The sequence below is a fragment of the Monomorium pharaonis genome, chromosome 1 (genome assembly GCF_013373865.1).
Source record: "Monomorium pharaonis isolate MP-MQ-018 chromosome 1, ASM1337386v2, whole genome shotgun sequence".
Taxonomy (NCBI): domain Eukaryota; kingdom Metazoa; phylum Arthropoda; class Insecta; order Hymenoptera; family Formicidae; genus Monomorium; species Monomorium pharaonis.
The window spans coordinates 19,958,664-19,986,086 of record NC_050467.1 but is presented as its reverse complement, the minus strand read 5'-3'; the positions used below and the strand labels follow the sequence as shown (position 1 = coordinate 19,986,086).

Sequence of the window (27,423 nt, the reverse complement as noted above, 5' to 3'; positions counted from 1 at the left end):
GAGTCTAACGAACCGCTATCAACGTGATTATCTGGTAACTGAAACCGTTTACGCTACCGCATACGCACCTTGGTGCGGGAATCAACTGCCATAATTACTCCCTCGAAAATAGTAATGTTCTACCCGCGCGTTTACTTAATTAACAAGTCACGTTTTTTATCATTTTAAATTAAAAAATTTTATGTAATATATACATAAATCGTAATTTAATAATTAGGTACACAGCAAAATAAAACTGCCAACATTTGACAACTAATAATATAAAATTGCTTCATAACGAAAGATATAATTTACATGCCTTTATTTTATATCTTTTTATTAACTTCCCAATTAAGTAAATCAATTATCGAGTAAACACGGACACTTGTTGCCATGAACCCAGTTAATTGTCCATTCAAAGAGCGCAATTAGCCGCGTGAAATTTAAGACTCTGTCACAAGCGAGAGTAATCCCGTCCGTTCTTTCCCGGCGATTTCTCCTTTAATCACCGATCGTCAATCCTGAACACGTAGCGCCGTGCGAAATAAGGAAACGTCGTTTACCTTCCAAATACCATTTTCGAATGTCAACGAGCGTAGGCGCCCGCTATAAGGCTATTTTTGGCACGTTCGCGGCGCTTCGTAGATGCATTCGCGACGATATCCTTGAGGCAAAGGATCAACACTTTCGATCTTCCAGACGCGTGACGACCGCGAGGAGAAGCGCGAAAGCGGAGAAATTCCGGTCGGTGTAAGTTAACGTTATTGCCTGATAAATTCCGCTGATACGAGAATCATGACCTCCGAAGGATGAGCCAAGAAGCTAAGTAGAATAAATTTAGAGGAGAGACGTCGCAAAAGGTGGCCTCTTTGCCATCTCCTTGCACAGGGTCTATGTTGATTTAACCTCGCACGCTAATCCTATACCTTTTCGTTCCACCCACCTACGCGTTTTCGTTCGGAGTTCAAGGATACCCAGGACATTAAATGGCGCCTAGTCAGGTTTTCACCTCTGAAAGTGTTCCGTACCTCCTGCCTTTCTCTTTCTCTCTCTTTCTCCCTCATTTCGGCCGCGATACAGCGCCGGTAACCGATCCGATCCTATCAAGGATGCAGTTAATTACACGTCGCGCAACAGCCGAGCCACAAAGCCATCAAGTCTCACTCAAAGAGATCAACAAAAGAGCGGTGCGCGCCGAGACCAGAGACGGGGCATCCGCGCGATAGCCTATTCGCATTCCTGTCAGCTATTAACCGTTGATGCAAATCACCGTTTTATCCTCGAATTATACAAATCGGACCGCGTCCTTTGTACGGGCCGATCGACGACCGAGGGAAGAGAGCGAAAAGGGAACCGGGTGCATCGCGCAAAAGGTCGTGCTTTGACCCGCGTTCGATTGACTCGCGAGTGGTCAACGCGCTGCGCGATCCCCACGTGAAGAAGTATCTCGTATACTTGTTTACCATTCGACCGAACGAGTAAATAGTATTTAGCGCGGTAGCCGGTTCGGTCCGACGTCGTTAAGATGCGCGTGTCACGTTTCTCGCGCGATGCACTTACGAGAATGTTTTTAGTAGCGCCCTCGCCGCGAGAAATAATTGCATCGGATATCGCCGTGGAACGTCTTCATATTTCTCCGCGAGCGCAAACATTTTCCAACACTTGGGGGCAGACGCCGATAATTAATACTTTTATTACCGTAATAATAAATAGTTTTTATACGTCGTAAGAAATCGCCGCTAATTACGGCGCTTGGGCATTACTCTTTCTCGATCGTATAACGCAATCCTTATACATTATCCGACCGTGTAGCACTTGGGGATATCCTTCGCACGTACATGATAACGGGAGAAAAGAGAGAAAGACGAGAGAGAGAGAGAGAGAGAGAGAGAGAGAGAGAGAGAGAGAAAGAAAGAGACAGGGAACAGAAGAGCTCGAGCGAGAGTACGGGTGCACAATGTTCGGTAAATCATTGGACGTTTATTGCAGTTAATTAGTCGACTGACCGGCCTCGTCAGACTGCTTTTGCATGTCCCATTCAGAGCCAGAAGAGCTACACACGTGCGCGTGATGGCGCCGTGCAAAGGTTAACACGCGTCTCCATTCCGCGCGAGTAAAGTACGAAGAATTGGACGTTATCTTGAACATTGCCAGATTTTCGAGAATTTTATTCAACCCCTTCTGGCTACCTAACGGCCATCGAGAATGTGAATTTTAGTAATTGCATCCTCTCATTCATACGCCAACTTCCTCGCAATCGGTTAAGATAAGAAACCGAATTGTTATAGCTACCGACATTCTATCGATAATCATAAACTTTTTTTTATAAATTTATTTCTTTTCTAAAAATATAATAATAAATTTATAGTAGCAAAGAATATAATGCCACTCGCTTTTATTTCAAATTAAACAAAGAATTAAAAATGCAAAAATGTCGGTTTTTGTTATAATTCAATGTTTCATTATTGTTAAAATATTTTATTAAAACTCATAATAAAAAAATATCTCTAATAGTTTTCAACACATTAATGCTTAATACATAGATGCTTAAATTATGTTTTTTATTAAGGATTTTTTTATTATTAATGTATATTTTTAATTAAAGATGCTAAAAAAGACATAACGGAAACTGGAAATAATTTCTCTATCGTTTGAGAAATCATGTTTACACAACAACGGTATTAAATATGAAAGTGTGCATCGTCTCTCGCTCAGTGGCAAACAATTAAAACCCGAATGCGACAAGAATCGTCGCAAGGTCAATCATAACTAAATTCATTACTCGCTGCAATATGAACTAAGGTATTTCGGATAGCGTAACACGATTCGCTGTATAGCTGACGCTTTACTAAATTAGTCTCAATTAGTAAACGAAAATCCAGAAAAAAAGAGAGAAAAAATGAAAAGGAAAAAGCGGTGAGCGATAAAGATCCGATATTCGCCCCTGGTTTCTCGACAGCGGAATGCCGAGAAGCAGAAAAACGGTATATGCTGGACTCGGCTTCCTTGTTAAGGTAACATGATTTGCGAATGATTAACTGGCCGTCACCTGTGCAATGCGAATCGCGCGCTGATCAATCGCCAATCGCCGTGAAGGGATAATAAATATGAAATACGATTGGCATTAAGCGAGAGGTTAACGCAAGTCGTACCAGAAAAGGTTCACGTTGTCTTGCACGCGTGTCTGACATTAAATCAAATGGATTGTTTGCAGAACCTACTACACAATTCAATAGGAAACCATTCCATGCCAAACCAATCTTTTTTTTCAAGCACAAATAAATAATTTCCCTGAACTTTAATTAATTTGATATAATTGTAATGTAAGAAATTTTAAAATTATATATACTTGGAAAATTTTCAGCCATAAAATTACTGCAATTTTCAGAGATAGAATTATTGCATCAGTCAATGAACAAATAGAAAATTCACGACAAATATTATGAATTTTAGTGCGCGCGCGCGCGCGCGTATGTGCGTATATGTATACATCGGTTGCATAATTTGTCTTTACAATTTATTTCTAAATCTTTTATTAAAAATATTAAATTATTTTAATATTTTTATTGAATATTTATTTATTGGTGACTGTTCAACGACTGATGCACAACCCTATACTCTGTAAGCAAATTAAGATTTTTTAAGTGTAATGTGCATGTCGTTATAGTTATATATGCATAATTACACTAAATATGTAAAATCATTCACATACTTACTTTTTGATTATATCCATAGACGGGATCTTCCTTCCCGGAATGGCAATTTTTTCATATTTAACACCAGCATTTGTAAATTCCTACAACAAAACCGTTAACAACATAAATAACCACGTGCATATTATTATATAATCGAAGTAAAATATTTTACGCAATATAAAATGTAGATTAATAGAACAGATATTGAATTAAACATGTATGTAATTTGATGAGCCAAGCTATTGTCTCGTTAAACGCACCAGCGCACTCATTAGCATCACTAATTATCACACATAAAACTGTCAGTTACAAACGTGTAGATAATCATATGTCCCTGAGTGCAAGCGTGTTATTCAAGTCTGACATAAGCTGACGTTCAAAAATTGAAATAATTGATCGATAAATATAAAATTGCAAAGACGGAATGGAAAAATACAACTTCGAATAGACTAATCGACATAATAAAAACAAAAAGAAAAAAGAAATTTACAGTCATTTGTGTTTCAGAAAGTATTTCTTTCGTACACGCGTGTCCATCTAAAGGTAACAACTATTATATCTGAATCTCTATTATCTGTCTCCTAGTTAACACTCATAAACCTCAAACGCACTAACAAAATTTTAAATGACAAATAGTCTACTAAATAAAATATAAAATAAATTATCGAAAAAAGTATAAATAACAACACTTATATAAATTTTTAATAACAAAAATAAAATAATAGTACAAAAATTAATTTGTAAAAATAGAGTAATATTGTGTATGTGTGTGTTACGTTAATATTTATCCTTAATTAAAAAACACCGCTTAGAAATAATAATAATAAGGTAACACAATGTAACTCTAATCTGAGTGAGATGTCAGATAACAGTTACTACCCGTTTTTCTACTCTGATGACAGATCATGTCATAATAATCAATCTTTTTGACTTTGCTTTTAGCGAGATATTAGAAACTCAATCCTGGTGATCGTGCACTATTGCGCTTAATGGCTATATCGAACCTATTTTCTTTCCTTCGGCCGTCAATGATGGACAAGAAATTCTTTCGCACGTTTAAGAATATCTCCGATTCTTAATCTCAACGAAAACAAAGTTAAATTATAATAAATCAGAGAGAAAAATAAATTTTCAAACACAAGAAATTTTGTAATAAAAATTATATCTATAAATTGTCTGTTCTTTCCTATGAAAGAGATTCTTTAATCGTATATCTAACATCATTATCATACCTATATCTGAGGTTTAGAAAAATAAAAGTAAAAAAATTCGGTATGCATTATATACACAAACCGTAAGAATTTTGTATATGTAAATGTACACAAAACTGAAAGAGTAAAATACACATCTGATACTGACGATAAAATCTTGACGAACCGGTATGTGAGGTCCTTTGTCTCTACAATCTTGTTTTCCCCCATGACATCGGCCACGGATAGGAAAATTAAAGGACCGACTAAGCGCTTCATTATACATGTATAATGCGCTCTAATTAGGCGTGGGCGACACCGAGAGATCTCTCTGTTAATTATCGTTGCCCCGCAGCGCTATTGATGTTCACGGCGGCGTGTATAATGTTTTTAAAACATATCTCCCTGAGATTCCACACTCTCCTCGCGTGGCAAATGACTGTCCAAACGTCGGTGGGGCCGGGACAAAAAGCCGAAGATGAAGCGACCGAACCAACTCTACGACTTATTAATATAATTGATCGGTCTTCGGTTCTTCTCTCCGACAGCTCTGACCCAGAAAACATCGCGGACATATTCTCGTTCGACACGACGATTCAGACCGACAGTCAGTCAGCCGATCGAGTCGTTGTGGCAGCTGACTATTCCAAAAATCTAATAATAAGTTCATTAGCTGGCACGGCCTCTCTACCCTCGCTACAAATTAGTCGGACCGCTTCGAGCGTTCTTGAGTCGGAATTGACCCCGATGCGATATTAGGATGTCACGGCGAGATCGAGTGAGGAAGGGCAGATGAGAAACCGAGAAAAAAAAGAAGGGTACGATAGACGAATGGCAAGAACGGATAGTTAAATCGTGAAGTTTGAGAAAAAAAAGAGTATCTGTATATCTGCTCGATCAAGGAATGTAGCAGGTGAAGTTTGCGGGAGACCGAGAAGAGAAGATGTCTCTTGTCTCGAGTTACTAAAAGGTAAGAGAGGCACGTACATAAACATAACAAATTATGACTTGAAATTCGAACGATACGCGATATGTTTCCGCATTAAATTCATGTGGCAACATCAGTATTATTTCATCAGACGATATTGCCTGCGTATGGCCCCTTTTTAATCGTGTGTAACGATCTCGAATTTATTTATTTTCTACGCTACCTTCTGTAGTATATTCGTAATATTTATTTCAAAAATTTCAATCAATGCAATTATCTGTATGTATTAATTATCGAGCATGTGGAACAACCACTTCACGAGTCAGTGAAAATTGCTTACTTGGCTACGCTAAATTCAAGTTTTAATTTTGTATCCCTTACCTTTTTGTCATAGTAGCGATAGGTATTAGTCAAATCGACGATATACTTGAGATGAGGAAACGCTTGCAGCAAGTTTTTCGTAGTAAATCTGCAACAACGGATATGGCCGGATTATAATGTGCGCGTTGAGTGGCGTTTCGATTTATCGACCGCTCGTAAAATCCCCCTGCACTACTTGAATCATAAAACTTTGTCTTTCTTTACTTCTACGAGATAGTAGAACCCAGTCTAGTAGTATTAAAACAGCATACACACGGAGAGATTCCTTTCGAGGGGCGCAATCTATATGACTGGATGATATATTAAGGGAATCAAGGAATCTCCGAGGTTCCAAGCGAAAGGGATTCGGATTAGGCGGGGGTGTCGGCCCAAATAGTTTCACCATCCCTTTCGATATATCAAAACCTTTTGACAGACACACCAGGTGCATGCATGCGTCCGTCCGTGCGTGCGTGCGTGCGTGCGTGCGTGCGTGCGTGCGTAGATACGGAAACCAGCGCGGTTATGTTTTGCCTCGAACGATTCCCCATAAATAAACAACCCTCGCTCGTGTACGCGCTGAGATGTTATTAAAAAAAAATGTGTAAAATTTATTAGGATGCTAGTCGATTTAAAAGCAATTAGCGGCGAGCTAATGTGACCCGGCAGATTTATGTAACTGACCAAGTGAGAAGTATCACGTCTCTACGAGCGCGCCGCTATAATCATTGCTATAATTTCCACGAGCGCGCCACAATTTATCGACGAAGGACTAAAGCTCTCTTTTTTTTATCTCTCCTTTCGCGCATCGAGTTACACGCGGCGCGACACCACTCCGTCGATCTCGCTAATGTGCTTTACTACGCTCATGCATCATCTCCTGTCTACAAGGAGAGAAATTCTGCACCGTGCTACAAACGCGGTACAGATATTTGCGGAACGAAAGAGAGGCGGTCGGCCACGATGTTTACACGAGAGGTGTCCGAACGACAAGTCATCCCAACTCACCGTTGCTCCGGCTTCAGATTCTTCGCTATGGCCTGAAACAAAAAAAAGAGGGCAACATTCATCACTGAGAAAACGCAGCGAGAAATAATTAATAGCCCTTAGTTTAGCGACAGCCGCGACTGCTGCGGAGGAAACTTTAAACGGCGTCTCTGAATGACTTCATCTCCGCGATGATTAGCATCGCTGCATACCTTTGTCTCGTGAGACCCGCACGGATGGTATATACGCGATATCGCAAGTCATCCCCTATTTCTGGTTAATTAATAGCGCGAGCTTAATAGACCGCACGAGACGATCGCGCGCCGCGATCACCGATCGCATATCGTCAACGAGTGATTGATTGACTCGAGGTCTCACGTTTAAACGATAGACGACGTCGGTAGTGAATACCGGTGGGAAATCCTAAAGGCACGCTCCCGTCACGGGCATGATGACTCGATGATTGTAACACCAGCACTTCTCGATAGGGAGGGATGACGTCGATATCAAAGACACGTAGTTTACTACTGCTATCCCGTTGGTATTCATATAATATGGCGAGAATATTTTTATAAGATTTAAAAAATTATTTACAACAATTGTCGAACACGATCGTTACTCAACTTATTTCATTCAAAAAACAATCCGATAAGCAGAGTATTTTTTTAATGATACGAAAAAAGAGTTATTAGTGTTATGTTTCTTAGAACGTATAAAAATTTAGTTAAATAATACAAGTTCAAGAAAGTAATAACATGGTGCATACTATTTATACATATTTCAAATTAACAGGCGTAGACTATGGTGCAAGGTAAATTGAAACTTTCGTTAATCGGCTTGTAACGTCGCACCCGCTATGGGTGGGCTAGTGGTAATTATAGGTTTAGACGTAGCTATCCGATTGACTGGGCGGAGAGATCGTATCTACGGATGAGTACGGAATGAGTATCGGTCGCATTAATAACGGACTCTTGGTATGGCTTTCGTATCCGAACGTAATAATCTGACATTGACTAGGCGTGAGATATCTCCCTATCCCGTTTACAGTCGCTCCTGTTGCTCATACATTTCACATCTCGAAATGTAATTTCGCGATTTCGCAATCAACACGACATAATTCATAAAATGTGTGCCTTAGATATAGATATGTACGTACATTATAAAAACTATTATATTTGTGTACTTTTTCCACAAATGACTATATTTATTAATAAATTAATAATTAGTAATCAAATGCAACAAATTTTTGATAAATTTTTAATTTAATGTAGTCTCTTATAATTTTAACACAATGGAATTAATCTCAATCTTTGTAGCAAATAAATGGTAGTATTGCAATGCTAACAGTTCAGTAATTATATGTGGTGACGCAAGAACATAAGATTAAAAATTCACGAACAATGCTACGACGCAATCGTAGCTGGCGAATGCCAGCGTGCGCCTCGCCTTTGACGAGTCGAGATTCGCGTATTTACGCTCCAAGTAAGGACAGAAGATGCGAGGTAAATGCAAGGATTTACGAGCCTTCTCGAAAGAGGACATTCGCGCGGCACTCCTCGACGAAAAGACAGGGAACGCAAGCCACGGACAAACGGAGAAGAGTCGTAAGGAGAGAAAGAGGACGAGAATGAAAGAGGAGAGGGGAAGCAAGAGAAGGACAGAAGATACAGGTAGCTTTGGACCACCTGCGAAATTTACTAACCCTACTCGCGCCAGGGGCAGTTTATTTTTCGCTCGATATACCCCGTTCCTCGCGGTTGACAGCCGGATCGCTCTCTCCACTGATTCCACCATTCAATTTCACGATCTTTAGTCTAATATATGGGGCCGTCTAAATCAGGATTATCGGACCGCGCCTGCATTGTGAATCTTCCTGGCGGTTCGCACGAGTTCACGCAACATTCGTCGCGCGTCGAAAAATTTTCAGCTGTACCTCCCAATTTTCACCTTCCGTGGCAAATGCCTACCAGCATCAGACTCATTTGTTTTTATAATTTTTAAAAATATAACTTTACATATTGATTTCGACTGATTAAATATTATTTCACGCGCCTTTATTGTAATAGCTGAATTCTTTACATTTCAAGAAAATATAATTTAAAAAAATAATATATATTATATATAGAATATTGAAAAATTGAATAAATAGAAGAAAATTTAATCCCACAGAAAAACTAAACAAAATAACTTTAGTTCTTAAAAAAAGAGAATCAAAATGAGGTTTCCCACGCCGACAAATTTGACCGGTTGAAAACACAACAACGGGACAGATGGTAAATCATATCGCTTCGTGCCAAAGTGTCCGGTATTGGCTACAGCATCGCAAAACATGCGCGTTGATATATACACATCTTGTTCTAGCAAAAGATTCGAACATGAACGAAGATAAACACATTTATTAATTTTATTAATTAAGAGAAAATTGCATTTATCAGAAAACACTGAAATATTTTCACGTTGATGTATAATACAAGTATTATTATGCGATGGAAAATCTGTACAGGCCATAAAAATCCATAAAAATAAGTGTTGATCAAACGCAATACGGTACGAAGCCATCGAAAAAGTATGATCTTTGCGCGCGACGTAGGCGTTGGCCAACGGTAGGTATCGGTGATATTTATTGGAAATATTTACGAGGGGTGAGCTTCCACGCCTTTGTACCGAGTGGGCCGTAATATTCCCAAGGCTCTTGCCTGGTCATTCGACGGCGCAATCTCGACGAAACTGGCGTGAGAACTTCGGAGCGAGCGAGGGGTAACTGCAAATTCAGGTGCGACGTATCGATGACGGTATGACTGTAATTTTCAAAATACAAAAGCGATCTCTTGCAAATCGTTAAAAATAATTATTATAAAGTTAGAACTATTATAGTTGTGAACAAGGATCTACATAGATATTTCCTAAAAAATATATTAAAAAACAAAAATACATCTCAGTTTTTTGCCTCTAACATTTTTTAAGTGATAATTATGATAGTGATAAATCTTATAATAAGTGATAAATCAGTCATTAATGTAAAAAATAAAAATTATCTAGATACAATAGTCGAATCTATCGAAATCCTGTCACTGCTTTTTCGCGACACTGATTGGTTATCTGTTACGTTAACTTCATTAAAGGCTGTCATCGTGGAGTTAATAAATAATAATTTTGAATTATAATTGTATAAGTGTGGTTCTCTATACAATTATAATTGTATAGATAATTATTGATAAGTATTACAATTTATTTTTAAAAAGTAAAAAATAAAAGACTAAATAGCGCGCGCGAAACTGCAATACAATAAAAAAAAACTGTTTTCATAAAACTATATCAAAAATTTCTTAAATTTATATAAGGAAACTATTAGAATTAATTTTATTAATTAACTATATAATTTTTTAATTATATCTAGTTACGTTAAAATTCTAAAAATACTAATTTCATAAATACTTGTAACAGCTAATTCTCCAAGGCACAATGTATCGTAAATTACGAAGCAAACTTGGTCTAATGCAAACTAGGACGGCACAGCAATTCAAAGGGTGTTGCGAACAATGCCGAGCAAATAGCAGCACTCTCGTAATAGAAATAAGCGAAACGTCGTCAAATTTCACGTGTCACTAGGTTATTACATATTCCAAGAATTGCTCGTAAACTTCTATTTTCTTGAATGGATAAGCGTGAAGAGTGAACCAGCCAAAACGTTACTATCAATTTTTATCCAAAAAATTATTTTTTGTTTTAATATATTTACTCAAAAACATCTTTTAAAATTATCTTCACAAACAAGCACTGTCCAAAGTTTACTGTGCTGAGAATCATAATAAAACGTGTTATGTAAAGATATAATAATCATATGAGCAATTACATAATTTTATATTTTATCAAAAAAATTATATTTCATAAAACAATATTCAAAATTTTTTAAATTTATACATAAAGACTACTATAATTAATTTTATTAATTAACTATATAATTTATTGTTTCTTAATTAATCTACGAGGAATTTCTGTGAACAAATACTAATTTATTAATTAGTACGTCAGATTTATAATATTTGTTCAAAATTTTTAAATTTTATATTATTAATTGTACACGAAAAACACGAAGTCTACGGACAAGAAAGAGGAAAAAAGAAGACGGCGATCTGCGAGAGGAACATTTTACTGCATGAGAGAGCGAGCGACATTTCTGCGCGTTTATATAGAGCCATGCAGTATAGACTGCTATATGACCATCTCATGCTGATATATGTGCGACGTTATTCGTATCCACTTACTTCCTCGTTTGGCAGAAGATTCGAAACGACTTAAAATAGGTCACCTATGTGAACGAGAAGATGTGTAAGACACGACGCGTCGCTCTTGCTAGTCGTCATTAATAAACCCTTTAGAGATCGGATACATACACACACAAACTCGAGAAATATTACAATTTCTGAATTTAAAAATAAATAATTTTACTATTGAAAATCAAGTGCGGATTTAAGTTTTGATATAAATAGATTTCAATTATATTGCTAATTTATTCTAAAGTTCTGAATTTGTTTTTGTATTTCTAAAACAACTAAAACCATATATGTTGTAAAAGATATATATCAACAAGTGAAAGTAATTTTAGTTACATATGATCTTGGATAATAAATGAACGTGGAACATCCATTAATCTCCTCTTCTCGCATATGCAATAAAAAAAACTTTTCGAAGTAGAATACCTTCAAGAATCTGTGAAAATTGATTCCCTGTCCGCCTTCTCTAATAATCACACCAAAGTTCGATATTCCGCGGCGCTTTTTACGATTCCACGATTTCCGAAAAGATCTAAGGCCGATCGATACAACGTCGATTAGCGACCACTCCTCGGGGCCTCCATTGTGCTCAGTAAATTGACCATTAGCGGGGTTCCAAGAGATATCATCAGCCATTATGCGGCGGTGAAATATAAGGTATTTCAAAAGTACGTCTTTCCGAGTTTTACGTAAAAACATTTACAAACAGGTAAACTTAAAACGGTATTATGAAATCGTGCATGCCGATTCGTACACGAGAAAGTAGCGGGAAGGTGTCAAAATTCTCCAAGGTACAACGAGAAGCGAAATTAAATCGTTGTATCAGCAATCGAGATTTATTTCTTAACGTGGATGCCGCGAGCGCTCAGAAATTGATTACAGACGTCGTATTACTGCGACACGGTGACATGGCCATTCTTTCTTTCTCTCTCCGAGTGTGGATAACGAATTAGTATCGCTCCGACACGTGGCTTTATAGACTACCATCCGCGCGTGTTTCCTATCACCGGCTATCGTGAACGCACCGGCACAGCACGGCGAAAGTCGGGACCATGTTTCCCGACCATGTATAAATAATAGGGCCACGTCGGCAGTCGCTATAATTCAATTCACACCTGATAACCGCGACCGTAGAATTTCCATATTACAGGCCGTAATAAAATTAAAAATATTTTCAGGGCGGTCCGCGCGCCCCGGGGGGTCCGCCTCTCCTTATTCTTGCCCGGCAGACGAGGATTGCGATCCTCCGCATTCGCCGACGTCGCCGAATTTGTTCCCCGAATTTGTTTCTCGTTGTCGCCGGTGGTCCGTCGTCGGCCGTGACATACGAGGGAACGCATGCAAAAAGATACCACGAGACTGAAATATTTATGCGCCAGATCGGAACGATACTAGACGCTAGACAAGTAATTACAATGAATCTTACGTGAATGACTGACGATCTATTTGCGAGACGTTTGGCAAGAAGTTAACGAATATTTGCCTTCTATCGTGTTTTATTGTGAGGGACGCGTAGAGCGAAACATATACTTATGGTTACCACTAAATCTTAACAAACGATAATTTATTCTAATGTATATATATAATCTCGCTTTCTCGCTTCTTCCTTTAGTTAATTTAATTTCTAACGTACTTTGACAGTTAAAAACTTTGACAATATATCACGTAAATCTTTCGTACTGTGTGCGTATATGTAACATTAGAGTTTATTAAATTTTTTATGTTGTTCGTTGTTTTACGTGCGTACATTAGAATATAGTAAAATGATATTTGGATAATAAATTATGAAATATATCATGTGAGAGCATAAATTATTTATAGAATCGTCAGAAAATGCATTGCTAATTAAAAAGTGGCAAAACTCACCGAACAGACTCATGCATTTAATAAAAATCAATATAATCCATTTTCCAGAAACAGTTGCAATATCGACGACAATATACGGTCCCCCTTTGTAGCAATCGCGATGTCGTCGACATGCATTAAGGGATATTACGGGTGGGTACTGCAGAAGGACGTTATAACGCTTTCGTGTGAGTAGAGCCGAATGGAGACCTAGTAGACTCTCTAAAGCTAGAGAGGTTGCGCGCTATCATTTTGCGGCGTCGAGCTTCCGGTATTCACGGCGCAGTTACAGCAAACGGCCGAAATGACTTATACCGGCATTGGCATTTCTTAGTCAGGATCGAACGTCGCTTTTATTACGAAATTCTTACGGACAGGGCATACTGCGAGATCGTAACAATGCCCGCCATTAAATCGCCAATGATGCCGCTATTGCCCCGAAACGAGAAAGATCACGGCAGCCCTTCATCACCATCGACACTGAACGGTATTTCTCTCCCTCTTTCTCCTTCTCTCTATTTTTTTTTCTACGTACCCGGGTCATGCCCTGAGGAACGGAGTCCCGTCGGCGTGCCAGAGGTTCCAACAAATTGATTGTTTTAGCTACGGGGGTGAGAATACATTATACATTAACGAAAGACCGGCGTGACCGAAGACAAGATTAACGACCCGCAGGTATTTATGGCCGTGACTTGTCGGGATCGTTTAAACAAATGTTTGTTTCTTGCCTCGACGCGACCCCGCCTCGTCAGTTTTCTCGAGAAGGAAAGGCAAAGGTAAGAAGATTTTTTCCGACCAACTTAGGTCCGGCAGCTGCCGATGGCGCCATCGGTGCCCGGTTACCCTTCAAAGCACATGCACATTCGCAGTTGATTGGCTCTGTATCTCCCTTTTTTTTTCTTTATCATAAATCCATCATCATACCCCGTCGCGGATGCTATTCGTCAAATCGCGCGTCACCATGAAATTCGTTGGTGCGCAACGGAAACAGATCGCGACCAATGGATGGCGGACCACGGACCGCCAGCTAAACAAACAATTCCTCCGATATTGCTGTATAACGCGCGTATCCGATCGCGCCCGATTCCCCCCCGATAGATTCGACGCACCGGTTACGCGAAGATTTATAGGACATAAGCACCGTCTGCTGTCGTGCTGTGCCTTTTTCTCGAGGACGTTCGAACTAATCGACGGTGTAACAGAACCGGTGGGAGGCGGCCGCGAGGCCAATAAATTCGGAAATTTCTTCACGTGTCATCCTCGCGTCCGGTGACGCTCTCGTAAACAGACGGACGATTTCAGACAGAGGGGAGGATTCGGGCCTTCCGACCACCAGGATAGAGCGTATCTGAAGAAGCACGGAAACAAGGGGAGCAGAAGAGAGAAAGAGAGCCAGCGACAGAGGAGGAGATCGGGGAAAATCTCGACGACGACGACGCGGGGAAGGGTGACGATAGCGGGGGTAGGACACAAAACGTGGTGGGCGCCGGTTCATACGCGCACCATTCACAGGAAATTTATGTACCAGAAGCATAAAGCCAGCGCCGCGTCTCCTCTCGGGCCGAAGCAGCCATGGCATCCAAACCATCGCCGAATCCACAATCGTTCGTTCCTTTCATCCCCTCAATCTCTCTTTTTTCATCTTGTCTCTCTTTTTCCTTTCCTCCCCCCTCCCTCTCCCCCTCTCTCTCACTATTGTTTTCCTTTTCTTTTCTTCTTTAGCTTACGATACAATCCAAACAGACACTGCACTTTGTCACGTATAATGATGCTGGATATGGAATAAGAGAAATCGAGCGAAGAAAGGATGTAGAGGACAAGATCGAGACGGCGCGAGAAGGAACGGGGGGCACTGGTTGAGAGAAATAAAGGAAAAGTAATATACTATATATTGCATTCTCAACGATTCCCATCGCTCTATGAGAACTTCCCGCGGAACATTTGCGGTCCATTATTTTCCCGTACTCATATCAAGAGGGTCGGCCGATGCATATATCGAAGAAATGGCCTCCTACATCTCAACTATACTTTCTAAAAAGAAAAGTAGCTGTGAGCGTCTTCAATTCGTTCATTCGCGCGCATTACGTAAGTTACTGTTCTACAAAATGTTATTTAACATTCAAAAAAGTCATTATCGTCATTTGTTCACCACTGTATAAAGTATATTCTAATTAATATAGAATTTTTTTATTTATTCGTTAAAATTAAATAAACTCTTTATAGCTTCTACTTAAAATATCACAGTATGTCTTTTCATCTTAACAAAATATATATATATATATATATTATTTTACAAAAAACTATTTTATTTATGTATAGCTTCTTTTCATTACAAAAATTAATTACTATAATACATAAGGATAAAATAAAATATATTAATTTCATAAATTAGCTCCTTGTAACCAACGTATAATAATAAAATAATTTAACCCAAATTTAACCGAAATATACTTATTTTCATGTTTCACAAATAAGACATCGTGAATTTTAACTCTCAAACAAAACAGATTTTAAAAAAGTAAAATATGTCAGATGCATAGAATGACAAATCCTGTTCTGTGCATGAAGATATTTAAATATACAACTGAAATATTAAATTGTAAAAATAAAATTGAGACCATGACGATTTTTTTATATTGAGACCTTAAAAAAATATTTTAATAAGATAAATCGAATGCTCGTAAGATCCTATATTTTTAGTAAATACGGAACTACGAGTTTAGTACAATTCGTGTCAAGGATACACCTTAAGGCGCTGGCCCAAAAATATGCGAGGTCGCATCCGAAAGCTCTACGAGCCGTTGAACCGCACTTAGCCACAGATATCTTAACCGGTTGAGTATATCTTTCGGATTCTTTATGAGTACGCGCGCCACCGGTCTCGCTGTGCACGTACGTGTATAAGTGGGCAGTACGCGTAACGAAGCCTTGCAAAATGAGAGGAACAGCGAAACACGATCGGGTAAGGAGATAATGCTGGCTACTGCGAGATCTCTACTCTGCAGGCTTCCCGGAAAGAAAGGACCCCCCCCCCCCAAGATGTATATACACTCGCCATCTTATCTAGCGGAGATAGACCCGTGGCCCAGCTACCATATCTGATGAGACGCGATAGATGGGGAGGGCGTGACAAAAGTGTCCTGCACGTCGGAGTTTTCCCGCGATCATCCCCTTGAACGCGCGCACACCTGTAACAACTCCCGCCCGCACCCACTGTGACAAAAATCCCTTGACTAATCAGTTAACTCTCGTAGCAGTTTAAGTTTAACGATATACGTATACCGTTGGTTAATTTGTAACAGAATTCACGCCTGAACTGCACTCCATGTAAATGAGGTGAAATTCGGACATTGAAATATTACGAAACGCAAAAGTGAGAGGATCGATGAGTCAAATTCGGTCGTTTTCCATTTTAAAAATCGGACCGCCAAGCGTGACGATGTTAGATCGCGAGACAACGGTGTCGATAACAAATAAAATAACCGGCAGCGTCCAATTTAGTAAATGTTCAACACTTTCGCGACGCTCGGGCGTAGATAAAAACTAGTTTCATCAACAAATGACATGTTTATATGCTTTCTTCGGTGTCGATCGGCGGAACTTGGAAAGCAAAGTCGTTCTGGCGCAGTGGGTCTCGGCGTGACGCACGACGACCCCTTTTAGAGGCGCCAGGCTGCTAGAGAGGAAGAGCAGGAACAAGGAGAGGGCGACGACGAAGGAGAGGAAGATGAACGCAAGAAGAGGATGATGAAAAAGAAGGAGCAGAAGAGAAGAAAAGAAGGAAGGCGTTCCGACGAAACGGAGCGCGGTGTCGGATCTAGATAAGATCTTCGAAACGGGGATCAGTAATATTTTACAAAGTCATCGAAGTTGCTCGCTAACTTCGGCATAAATTACAATCGCTGTCCCTCTTTCTCCCGACCGCCTTCCTTCTTCCTCCCGCGCCGCGCCGCTCATCCCTTTCGTGAAATGCTGCACGGCTATGGGAAGATGAGGAGGCGCCCGCGGATCCACCTCTCCTCGGCGAGTGTTAAACAAACACTTACCATTGCTAATAACATAGAACGTGCGTTCGCCTCGCGGTGAGCCAATAAATCCGCTTATCTAACGACCATGCACGGCCGATTGCCGATGGGAAATGTAATAGTGACGTGAGGACGTGTCCCGAATTAATTACCGTAATCTTCCGGAGAGATTCGTGAGGATCATTAAACGACGTAATCTTAAACCTCTCGCACCTCTTCGACGAATCAATCTGTCTCAATATTGTTTAATCAAATAATCTTGCATATCAAGAAAATAAATCTATCTATAGAAAACCAAGTTGCAAGAATTCAATGAAATTATATTGTGTAAACTTAATTTCTTTATTAATATCCGATAGCATCTGATTGTTAATTTAGGAATACTAGCTAAGACTAATGGAGCCATCGTGTATATTGGATGTTAGTTATTGCCAACAATTTTATGACAATGATATATTGAGTACTATGTGCATCTGTCATGTCAAAATGTGGAATAATCCAATTGCAGATTCAAGGTTTCATCATTTTAATTCGCAATAAAATTTACACAAAATCGTAATGCTCGATTGCGCGCACGAAATCTATTGTTTACCCACGAGATTAGCATCTGCGACAAGGCACAATGCCGCCGTTTATTACCTCCGATGGTGACTAAATCGATGGCTATCGTCGAGGGCCGTTATTTAATATTTTGTCGTAAAAAAAAAGGAGATGAGAGGGTCGGTCAGAAGGACGCGGGACCCCGATCCGTGACACGAATACGTCGCACAAGCGATGAAGTTCGCGAGGACCTCGTTCATAAATCATACAGTGAAAAAATGCTCACGGCTAATCCTACATGGTATGCTAGCAAGAAAGTCATGTATGGCAGTCGTGAATAATGATTGCCGCATGTCGGGCGGCGAATCGATATTCTCGAGATGTGTAATGCGTTACATTTCGAGAATCACAGAAGCGACTCCGGCCGATGCTGCCCTCGTCGTCATTTGCGCGGCCGGCGACTTTTTCCTGGTGCAGGTAAACACTGTGAGAAATGAAAGGGTCGTATGGAAAAAAAGGTATCCTGCATTCCTAGGTTATCACAACGGAATTAATCAGACGAATCGACGGGGATATTTAGGTACAATCGAGACTACACTGTAAAATTCTATATAAATTTAATAAACAAGCGTCAAGACAAAAATCTTAAATTTCATTTGAGTTAAAAAATAGAATTTTTGTACATAACGTATAAAATTTTGTATAAAATAGAATTATACATTTGTTAAAAAAAATGTTGCATGTTTTTTTCTCAATATTTTAAAAGCAATGTACTTTGTGTGTTAAATAAACATCAACAGTTGTATCTATATTATACGTAGTTTGTGAAAATTCTGTAAATAATTTTGACGCTACAATATGACTCACCGATTTAAATTGCAGATAAAGAGGATGAATGCATCGTATGAATCAAAACGTGTTATTCTGCGGTATACCACTGGAAGAATGCATTTCTTCAGAAAATGTTAGGCAAATTTAAAACACAAAATGATCAATCCCTCCATTCATCTTATACCCAAAAACGCGGCTGCTTATACGACAAGGGCGAATAGCCCGTGTGTAACTGAGAAGTTCATGCGATAACGATCTCAATGTTCGGGATTTTGGGTGGTTGAAATACAGATATCACCCACGAAGAGACGCTATCTATTCTCGAGTGAGGCCTACCCTTCTCGACACACAAATTAATATTCTACCACCGTGCAGAAATCGCCCACATTGTTGCGACAGTCTAGAGGAAAAAGAAAAAAATGATCAAAATATGTAACCCCGCTTTCAAAAGGAAACAGTAAAAAAAAGTTGATAGTCATCTATTTATCTTATATTTTCAGATTATCTAATGAAAATATCCACACGTTTGCACATTTCTGCCAAAGAGCAGATGTCGCTTATCATAAGAGAGAAAGAGAAAAGTTAATCAAATCTTAATTAAAAAGATAATGGAGGGCAATCGATTTTTCATCATTAAGTTTACTTATATTTTCAGTTATATAACCTATAGTTATCAAACAATAAGTAAAAGTAATGAAAAAAAATGCAAAAGCTATATTTTTACTTCAATTTTCAAGATTTAAGAGTGAAATCCATTTATAAAAGTATTCCTCTTCTCATTTCCATAATGCATCGAAGAAAGGGCAACTCTGCACGGGCATGCGTCCACCAAGAGAGAAAGAGAGAGAGAGAGAGAGAGAGAAAGAAAGAGAACATACGACTAACGTCAGGCTAAATCCATCGGATCAGCGCCGTTCCCTAATCAAAATAGAACGGGAGAAAGACAGAGAGCCTACGGTGAAGCGTCGGCGAAGAGCGTATCACGTTTCGTGTGAGCCGATATTTGTTACAAGTTCTTACAGATGATGAAGAAGCGTTCGCCGTGCGCGAGCCGGACCAGCCCAAGAATAGGTGCCCCGCACTGGGGCCCTTTGAGGGCCCTATTAACAAGTGACCCCCCGCGGCCGCGGCCGCAGCGGTCCCAATCAGCCCCGAGAGTCCAATTCGGAGCCCCGGCATCGACTTGTTTTATGTAATACCCGCGACGCCAGAATCAATTAGCCCTGGCACCCTCCTATTTTGCGTATGCATGCGCAACGTATATGCATAGCAGGCGATCCCGGCGAGACGAAACTTATTTGCAACTGTCCTGCACGCGCGCGCAGGGAACGGTCGACCGACGGGAAAAACCGGTTTCCAGGCCGCGAGTTAGGCGGAAATTAAATAGCTCGGGACAAAACGGGGATCGGGAGGTTGCTGATCATCTCCGCTCCGGCCGCATGGCGAATTAGGATCGCTAATTTCGTCCTTTGGATCCCGCGGGTTTTGACACGACCGGCGGAATTAAGGATGGCGCCAAGTCTCTCTCTCTCTCTCTCTCTCGTCTTTAGGTGAGCTATTAAAATTAATGTCAACATGCTGACATCAATGAAATTCGCGCGTATGATCAACTTTAAAGATGCGATAAAGGTATTAATTACGTATAAATATATATCGTATATACATATCGTTATATACATTAAATATTACAATAACTTTATTGATGAGGAAGTAAAATAAAGAGCCACAATTTTCATTCCGAAAGAAGTTATCGGAAACTGACTATCGACGTCCACCAGCTATTGCCATAAGGTGAGGTACGCTAGTCAATAATTGTTCAACATTGATTAACATATAGACTATCGTTAGCGTAGTATAATCGTCGTAAAAAATGGCCCGTCTAAAATCGTATCTTTGGCGAGATAACGAGAATCTCACGACGGCGCGAGAGATTATGTTATAAGCGGAGGAGATTCGACAATCAGGAGTGCGCCGCCGCCGTCGTTGGCCCAGGTACGGCGCGGTCAATTAGGCGGACTATCGTTACGTGTTTTAATGAGATCTCGACGCGGAGCCGAGGGTATATAAAAGTGTTTTATGTCCTGTGAAACCTGGGCACCGTTGTGCCGTCAATTAGAAGACTACGCGCCGCACCGCCCATAATCAGCATATGCAACATGGCGTATGCACGGCCCTTAGCCCCGATAACCAGGAAGCGACAGTGTGATTTCAGACTTATTATTTTGGTAGTAAAAATACTGCAAAGCATTTTTTTCCGTCGAGCGGATAGGATTAGTTAACAGCCATGAAATTCATACGCGAGGATTTGTTTTATTTCTAATATAAAAAAGAACTTGTTGCGTTTTATCAAAATTTTCGCTATGTGGACGTTTGTCGATGTTTTCTGTGTTTTATATATGTACACTGAGAAAGAGACTTAAAATTTTATTTGTGGGGTGATAAATTTATTTATGAAATAAACCTTTATTTAAATTAACAATAAATATCAGAAAAAATGTCAAGTAACAACACTTGCTTACTAATATTTCAACTTTCTTTCTCAGCACACACTCGCAAATCAGATAAATCGTATCGACGGATTATCGGACCAAATACATAATTATTGCGCAATAATTACATATTTGATCTGATAATTCATCAATTTAATTGTGTTTTCGTTCTTATTTTATTTTTTAACAATAAATATTTTATCTCCAAGAGATAAAAAAAGTTAAGCCCATTGGAGGAACAAATATTAAAATTAGCGCTAAATTAAATCAACAATTATAATATCATGACTTATAACAGCTAAATCGAGAATTCTATTATCATTACATTTTGAATAACATCTGTCCATTTTACAGGAATTTTATTCCCGGAAAATTCCAAAGATTTCAATGAAAAGCGACGGATCGTGCACCAGCTATACGTCAATCAGCTTGCGCTGCAACGGCCGGCACTCGAACGTATGTTTTATCTAGTCGGGGAATTTTTGGACTCGGAGGAGAGAATCATCGACGGCGGATATCGCGCGTGCATCGTGCGGTAGAAGGAGCGCGTATACATCAAGCCGGTTTGTGTACCTACGGAGTGGGTCATCGTGCACAACAATACGACAATTTGGCCGATCGAGATCTCACGACGTTGCTTTCCCACCCTCCCGTTACACCCCTTGGAGACTATGTGCGCGACTCTCTCTTTCTCTCTCCCGTTTCCACCGGTTCCCCGATGTCGCATCGATTTAACGGGGACCCGTGCCGCGATCCCACAAGCCGTGCATGCGTACCTACGTGCGTGAGTGCGTGCCTGCGTACCCATACACACGCGCGCACGTGGCGTAGCGACGACGCGTGTACCTGCCGCGTCGTCCATTTCGAGAATCCGACGCGATCTTATCTGCGGCCGTGCGGCCGCCACGACTCCCGCGAAGAGAATCTTTGATTTAGTGCGAGGGGAAGTACAAGAGGGGGCAGTCTCTCGAGGAACGCGGGAGACAGACCGGGGGAATAACGAGAGGGGGGGGGGGCAGACGCGTTCCGTTTGAGAGCGCTTTGCTCCTAAAAAATCGAAACGCTTTTCTCGTCATCTTTGAACGTCAAGCACAAATGTAGACCGTGCATGTATAAATTTATCAAATTAAGGGTACAATTTGTTTTTATATTTACAATATGTAGAAATCAATATTCTGAAAATGTAAGAAACGCATGCTATTTCGAAAATTCGCTATAACAATATAACTTCACATATAAAATTGTACAGTTTAAACGTTTTAAATTATTAAAGTTTTGTAATATTACCTTTACATGTAATTTTGATGTAACAATTTAATTTGGAAATAAAAGTATTATTAGTACTCTGAAAAAAAAAGTAATATATTCAATAAGATATGTAGTTGCGGGCTGCCAACTACAAATATACTCAATACAATAATATATGCTATTGCAGTATCAACATTGTACTTGCATTAACAATAAATATTATTGTATTGACTATTTTATGTAGTTGGCAGCCTGCAATTACATATGTTATTAACTATATTACTTTTTTTTCTGTGTATTATTAGTATCATTCCTCAGTGCATTAAATACTCAATAAAATTTTTTTACATACAAAAATAGATTGTTAAACAACGTTTGTCTATTCTAATCAATTTATAATTCTAATCAATTATTAATTTCAATAAATTTCAGCTTTATCTTAATGAGAGAAATTTCTTGTCTTTCTTTCTTATTTGTACTTTGCTATTTTATATTTTATACTTTGTACTATAATTTGTTAAAAATACAAATCAAAATTAGTAACTGTATTTTTTTCTGATTTTGTTTTAAATAATCTCATACTTTGTGAAAGTCATATTACGAATTGAAAAGTATTACTCACGTCTTTCAGTGGGACTTTGAATGCAAGAATCTTGGTGCCCTTGATCACATCGCCGAATGCTTTGTACTCCAACCATCTGAAACACCACAGAAACGACTATAATTATAGCACTAGTGATAAACAGCGTTTCGATCGTGGCGCTTTAGTAACAGAAAGGAGGAGACTGGGGGGGAGGGGACGAGAAATAGGCTGAATCTGAACAATGAATTGAATGGATTTATGAAACTTGGCATTCATCGGATAACCCCCGACTCGTATTTCTGAACGTGTCTAAAATACATAAAAAAGAAATAACGCATTCAAAGTATCGAGATACTTGGACATAATTTCGCTTTCGTCTTTCTCTCGCCCTCCTCCCCCCTCTGTCCATCTCTGGGTTTCAACCAACAAATCTCAACCGACGCGTACGACTTCGTCAAATATTACGTACTTCTATCTCACGGGAACGCATCATTCTCCAGCCCGTTGACCCTAATCGATATCGGCTGCTTCACGAGAGCACCTCGCTCGGAAAACTACACGCCCGACGCGATAATTATTACATAACGTATCGAAAGTTCGCAAGACTCGACCGAAGATTGAGAAACGCGCGAATCTAACTGGCTCGTATTTCAAACTTCGGTGAGCATCAGGCAAATAGCACCATCTCGGGAGAAAAGGCGGGAAATGATGTGCGGTTCGCTGGTGTGCTCCGTCGATAAGTCAGCTATCTCTGAGAATAGCGTCGGATTGCCTTCCCGGAACCAGTGGAGCATCGTACTCTTGGCCCCGCGTGACGATGTAACCGAACCAAACGAAAGCCGCACTTCACCCCACGAATCGACAAACACGTTATAATCGCGCTATTGTCCGATCGAGGCGTTACCGAGGAATCGGCACAACATAACCTCACCGCGACACGAGCCTACTTGCGACCGCGTTGCCCGAGCAATCTCCAACTCTTTCGGGAGACTCGGTGGCTCTCCCTGCGCAGCGAACGGAAAACCGCTTACCTGTCCGGTACCGAATTCGTCATATTTATCATTTACTCAGAGATTCTCGCGCAAAAGGGGCGACATAACACTGAAACGCAATACCGCCGTCGCACAATACACGCACGCAGGCTACCAGCCTGCCAGGCTGCCAGCAGAAGCAGACGCACTCGCGCGGAATCGACGACGCAGAAAAATAGATCGATCTCTCGATGCGCGACGCCGATGGGGGGGGGGGGGGAAGGGGTTCGCGCGGGTGACCGACAAATTGCGAGAAATCGATACATTTTATATAATAATCTTTATGTATAATTTATTCTAATTTTCTTCTTTCTAGAACTAGAAAAAAGATAAAGAATAAATTGAAATGAGAGATTAAACTTAATCTAATACAATCTATCATTGATAAAAATGGATGTTTCTTAAAACCAGAAAGAAACATAAACCGAAATTAAATTTTATCAAACAATAATTATATTTAAGATTGAAAAAAATTTAACTAATGTTTAAGATTTATGAAATTAATATTATTTATTTACAAATAATTAAAATTAATTGCATTAATTTCATCAATTTAAATTTTGGTTAATTTATCATTGATAGAAATGGACATAAGAGATATTTAATATTTGACATATTTTTATGTAGATGTACAATTACATAATGAAAAATTAACTTGTTTGATGTAAACGAACATTTGTACTTATGAACATTTCCTAACCTTTATGAGAAATGAGAATTTGTGCTCTCATGCTTGTTTATTTAGTAAATTTTAATTGGAATACTAATATTATAAATATAAATCAATAAGAAAATGGCACGAGTTCTGATAATATATATATAACCACAAAAGTTCATATATAGAATCGACTGTTATTGAAAGAAAGCTATATTAAAAAATTGTATAGTTTGACTTATTTTTATCAGAATAGTTGGAAGGCTGAAAAGTTTTAATCGCGAAAATCTTGATACAAGTTTTAAGTGATAAAATGATTACACCTACAAATTATATATTGAAATGATCTTTCAATAAAAAATTAAATAATTAAAAGTTACATTTTATTAACTGGTTGGGCACTGTACATCCTTAGAATCTGTCTTCAATTGCAAAACGATGGCTAATACTTTCTTCTCTACGTCGAGAAGTTGAGGAGGCTTTTTGTACTAAAATAAAGAGATAAAATAAATAGTAACAAGAGTAGAATAAATGATACAGGAAAATAGGTACAAAGAATTTTCTATACCGTTATAATTAAAGTATTATACTGATGGTAAAATGATATTCTTTGCTGTTCTGGCTTTAATCCAATTCTCTCGAGATCTGGAATCTTTATCTTTTTGAAATACTTCTTGTTGCTTGTGCGTACAGTCATAGTGGCATCAGGTTCTGCGGTGACAGAATACACGCTTTCAGGATATGGCAAATTCCTGATTCGCCATTCCAAAGATGTTTTCGTAATTCTTCTAGTAATAAATGGCTGCAAAGAAGATAAACTTAGAAAATATGTTATATATAGGTATAGATTAAAAATATTACTTAAAGTTTCAGAATAATTATATATTAGAATTATATATGTATTAGATAAAAAAAATAACATACCGCACTTGAACTTTCTTCTATTCCGTATATTTCTATATTATTTTGTTTAAGTTCAGGATCTCCAACCTCTACTGTCCATCCAATATTTGTACCAAAACCATTTTTCTTTTTCCATGCTCGTCGTACTACTACATTTGTATTAGTGTTATATTCTTCTACCATTTCCTTTCCATCTTCCAATAAAAAATGAACTTTTCTCTTTCCTGCAAAATATATCAAAAACAATAAAAAAACTTGAGTTAATTAAAGTATTAAACAATATGTAAAATTTAATTACAATCCTTTTAATCAAACTTTGATTAACTGAATTATCGATTAATCCCATTGCAATCTATACATAGCTATTGGCCAATTCTATCAGTTATAATAAAATTAACGATTAAGCTAACTGGAGTTTGATCAAAGCACTTAAGCCCTTAAAGAACTTGTCTAATTTAAAACGTTACAAAAGATACATATGTAAATCAATACAGACATATTTATTCATTTAAACAGGATATCAATTAAAAAAAATATCTATTATATAATTAATAATGAGTTTAAAATGTAGTTTAATGATATTTTAATACAATGCTACATTATCTTATTCAAGATTATATTAAATCACCAGCCTATTGATAAAAAATGTTTAGGTTAGAAATTTATTGGTGTGTCATAACGCACTTGACAGTCTACATGGCTCAATTGACAAGCAATCAATAATCATAAAGTTATTTATTAATATTTACCATCCTCAATAATAGCAGTTTTCCTGGCATTTTGAATAATCCTTAACCACGAGTCAGGCGTCATCTTGCACACTAAATAAATAAACGAACTGAAGTTTCCTAGCAACCTCCAAACACGTCCGACGCATCGCATATACCGAAAAAATATTGACAAATGGACAATAATGAAAGGTGGACTTTTTGTATTGAAGTGGAGGATGAGAAATACATTCGTACATTCGTATAACAAACGTATTACTAGAAATGCTCTTTACATATCGGCATTCGAATCAGGTCTTTTATGAGTAATGGAGGTTGGAGCTGGTCGAAGTAATGGAGAAATAGTCTCGAAAGTTCCTATAGCATTTCTAAATAGATATTGAACTACGCAAACGTAATCAATATTTATGCAGAGAGGAACCTCAGGAACCTGAGAGGCGGTCATCGCGTCGTTTTAAGGTGTTTTCATCCATCAGCGCCTCTATGTGCACAAAATGTGCACCTTGAACTACGTAGTCAAATATCTATGAATCCCGTAGGTAATGTGCATGACTTTTTGGGTCTCTTCTATGCTATGTTCACGTTTATTTGGTTCTGTTTCATGTTATACCCGTAAATTTTACAATTATATGCATTCATATTTTAAATCTGTTTGTTATGCAAATGTGCAATACTGACACTGTACAGATATAGCAAGAAACAGAACCAATATTTTATCTCGCATCACGTTTATCACATATCATTTTGTTCCACATATACATGATAAAAATTCACTCACCGATTGCTGTCGCTGCTCCTGCTGCTGCTACTGCTACATTCCTTTTCCGGAGTACCGAGTCGCTCGAATCTATCATGGATGCCACTTTCTTCTGACATCATCCTGCTATTCTCGAATCGCACATTAATAACGATCGCCCAATACTTTATTCGGCACTCCCGATATTACGGATAATATATCACATACGAGTAAAACGTAAACCGCGCGCGAGAATTTCACTTGGCGCGATCGTTACATTTGGAAAAATACGTTAAAAGTAAGTTCCAGAGTTTTGTATCTCTGTATGATTGCGCGACGACTAGTAAAGTTTCATTACTGGCACGATCGACATTCTACCGAACGGACTGCGTATCC

General features: G+C 38.8%; 2 protein-coding genes across 3 annotated transcripts in view; both read right to left on the bottom strand.

Moving 5' to 3' along the window:
• Positions 1-24,153, bottom strand: part of LOC105839406 (RNA/RNP complex-1-interacting phosphatase) — a 46,492-nt gene extending 22,339 nt beyond the window's left edge. The window contains exons 1-5 of one of the 2 annotated variants that reach the window (XM_012685693.3): positions 24,006-24,153; positions 23,014-23,089; positions 7,161-7,192; positions 6,174-6,261; positions 3,696-3,775 (exon numbers count right to left, since the gene is read on the bottom strand). In XM_012685693.3, coding sequence (XP_012541147.1) covers positions 3,696-3,775; positions 6,174-6,261; positions 7,161-7,192; positions 23,014-23,089; positions 24,006-24,037 — 308 coding nt within the window. In that variant the 5' untranslated portion in view covers positions 24,038-24,153. Of the gene's footprint in view, positions 1-3,695; positions 3,776-6,173; positions 6,262-7,160; positions 7,193-23,013; positions 23,090-24,005 lie in introns of those variants that run through there. The other variant, XM_012685694.3, reaches the window with a different exon arrangement.
• A 443-nt stretch (positions 24,154-24,596) lies between these two features.
• On the bottom strand, positions 24,597-26,695 carry LOC105839404 (protein DPCD). The gene is made up of 4 exons (XM_012685692.3): positions 26,313-26,695; positions 25,585-25,787; positions 25,229-25,462; positions 24,597-25,148 (listed from the first exon to the last, which is right to left on the bottom strand). Exons 1-4 carry the CDS (start codon positions 26,443-26,445, stop codon positions 25,047-25,049), a joined length of 672 nt encoding a protein of 223 aa, XP_012541146.1. The 5' UTR covers positions 26,446-26,695; the 3' UTR covers positions 24,597-25,046.
• Positions 26,696-27,423: the final 728 nt, after the last annotated feature.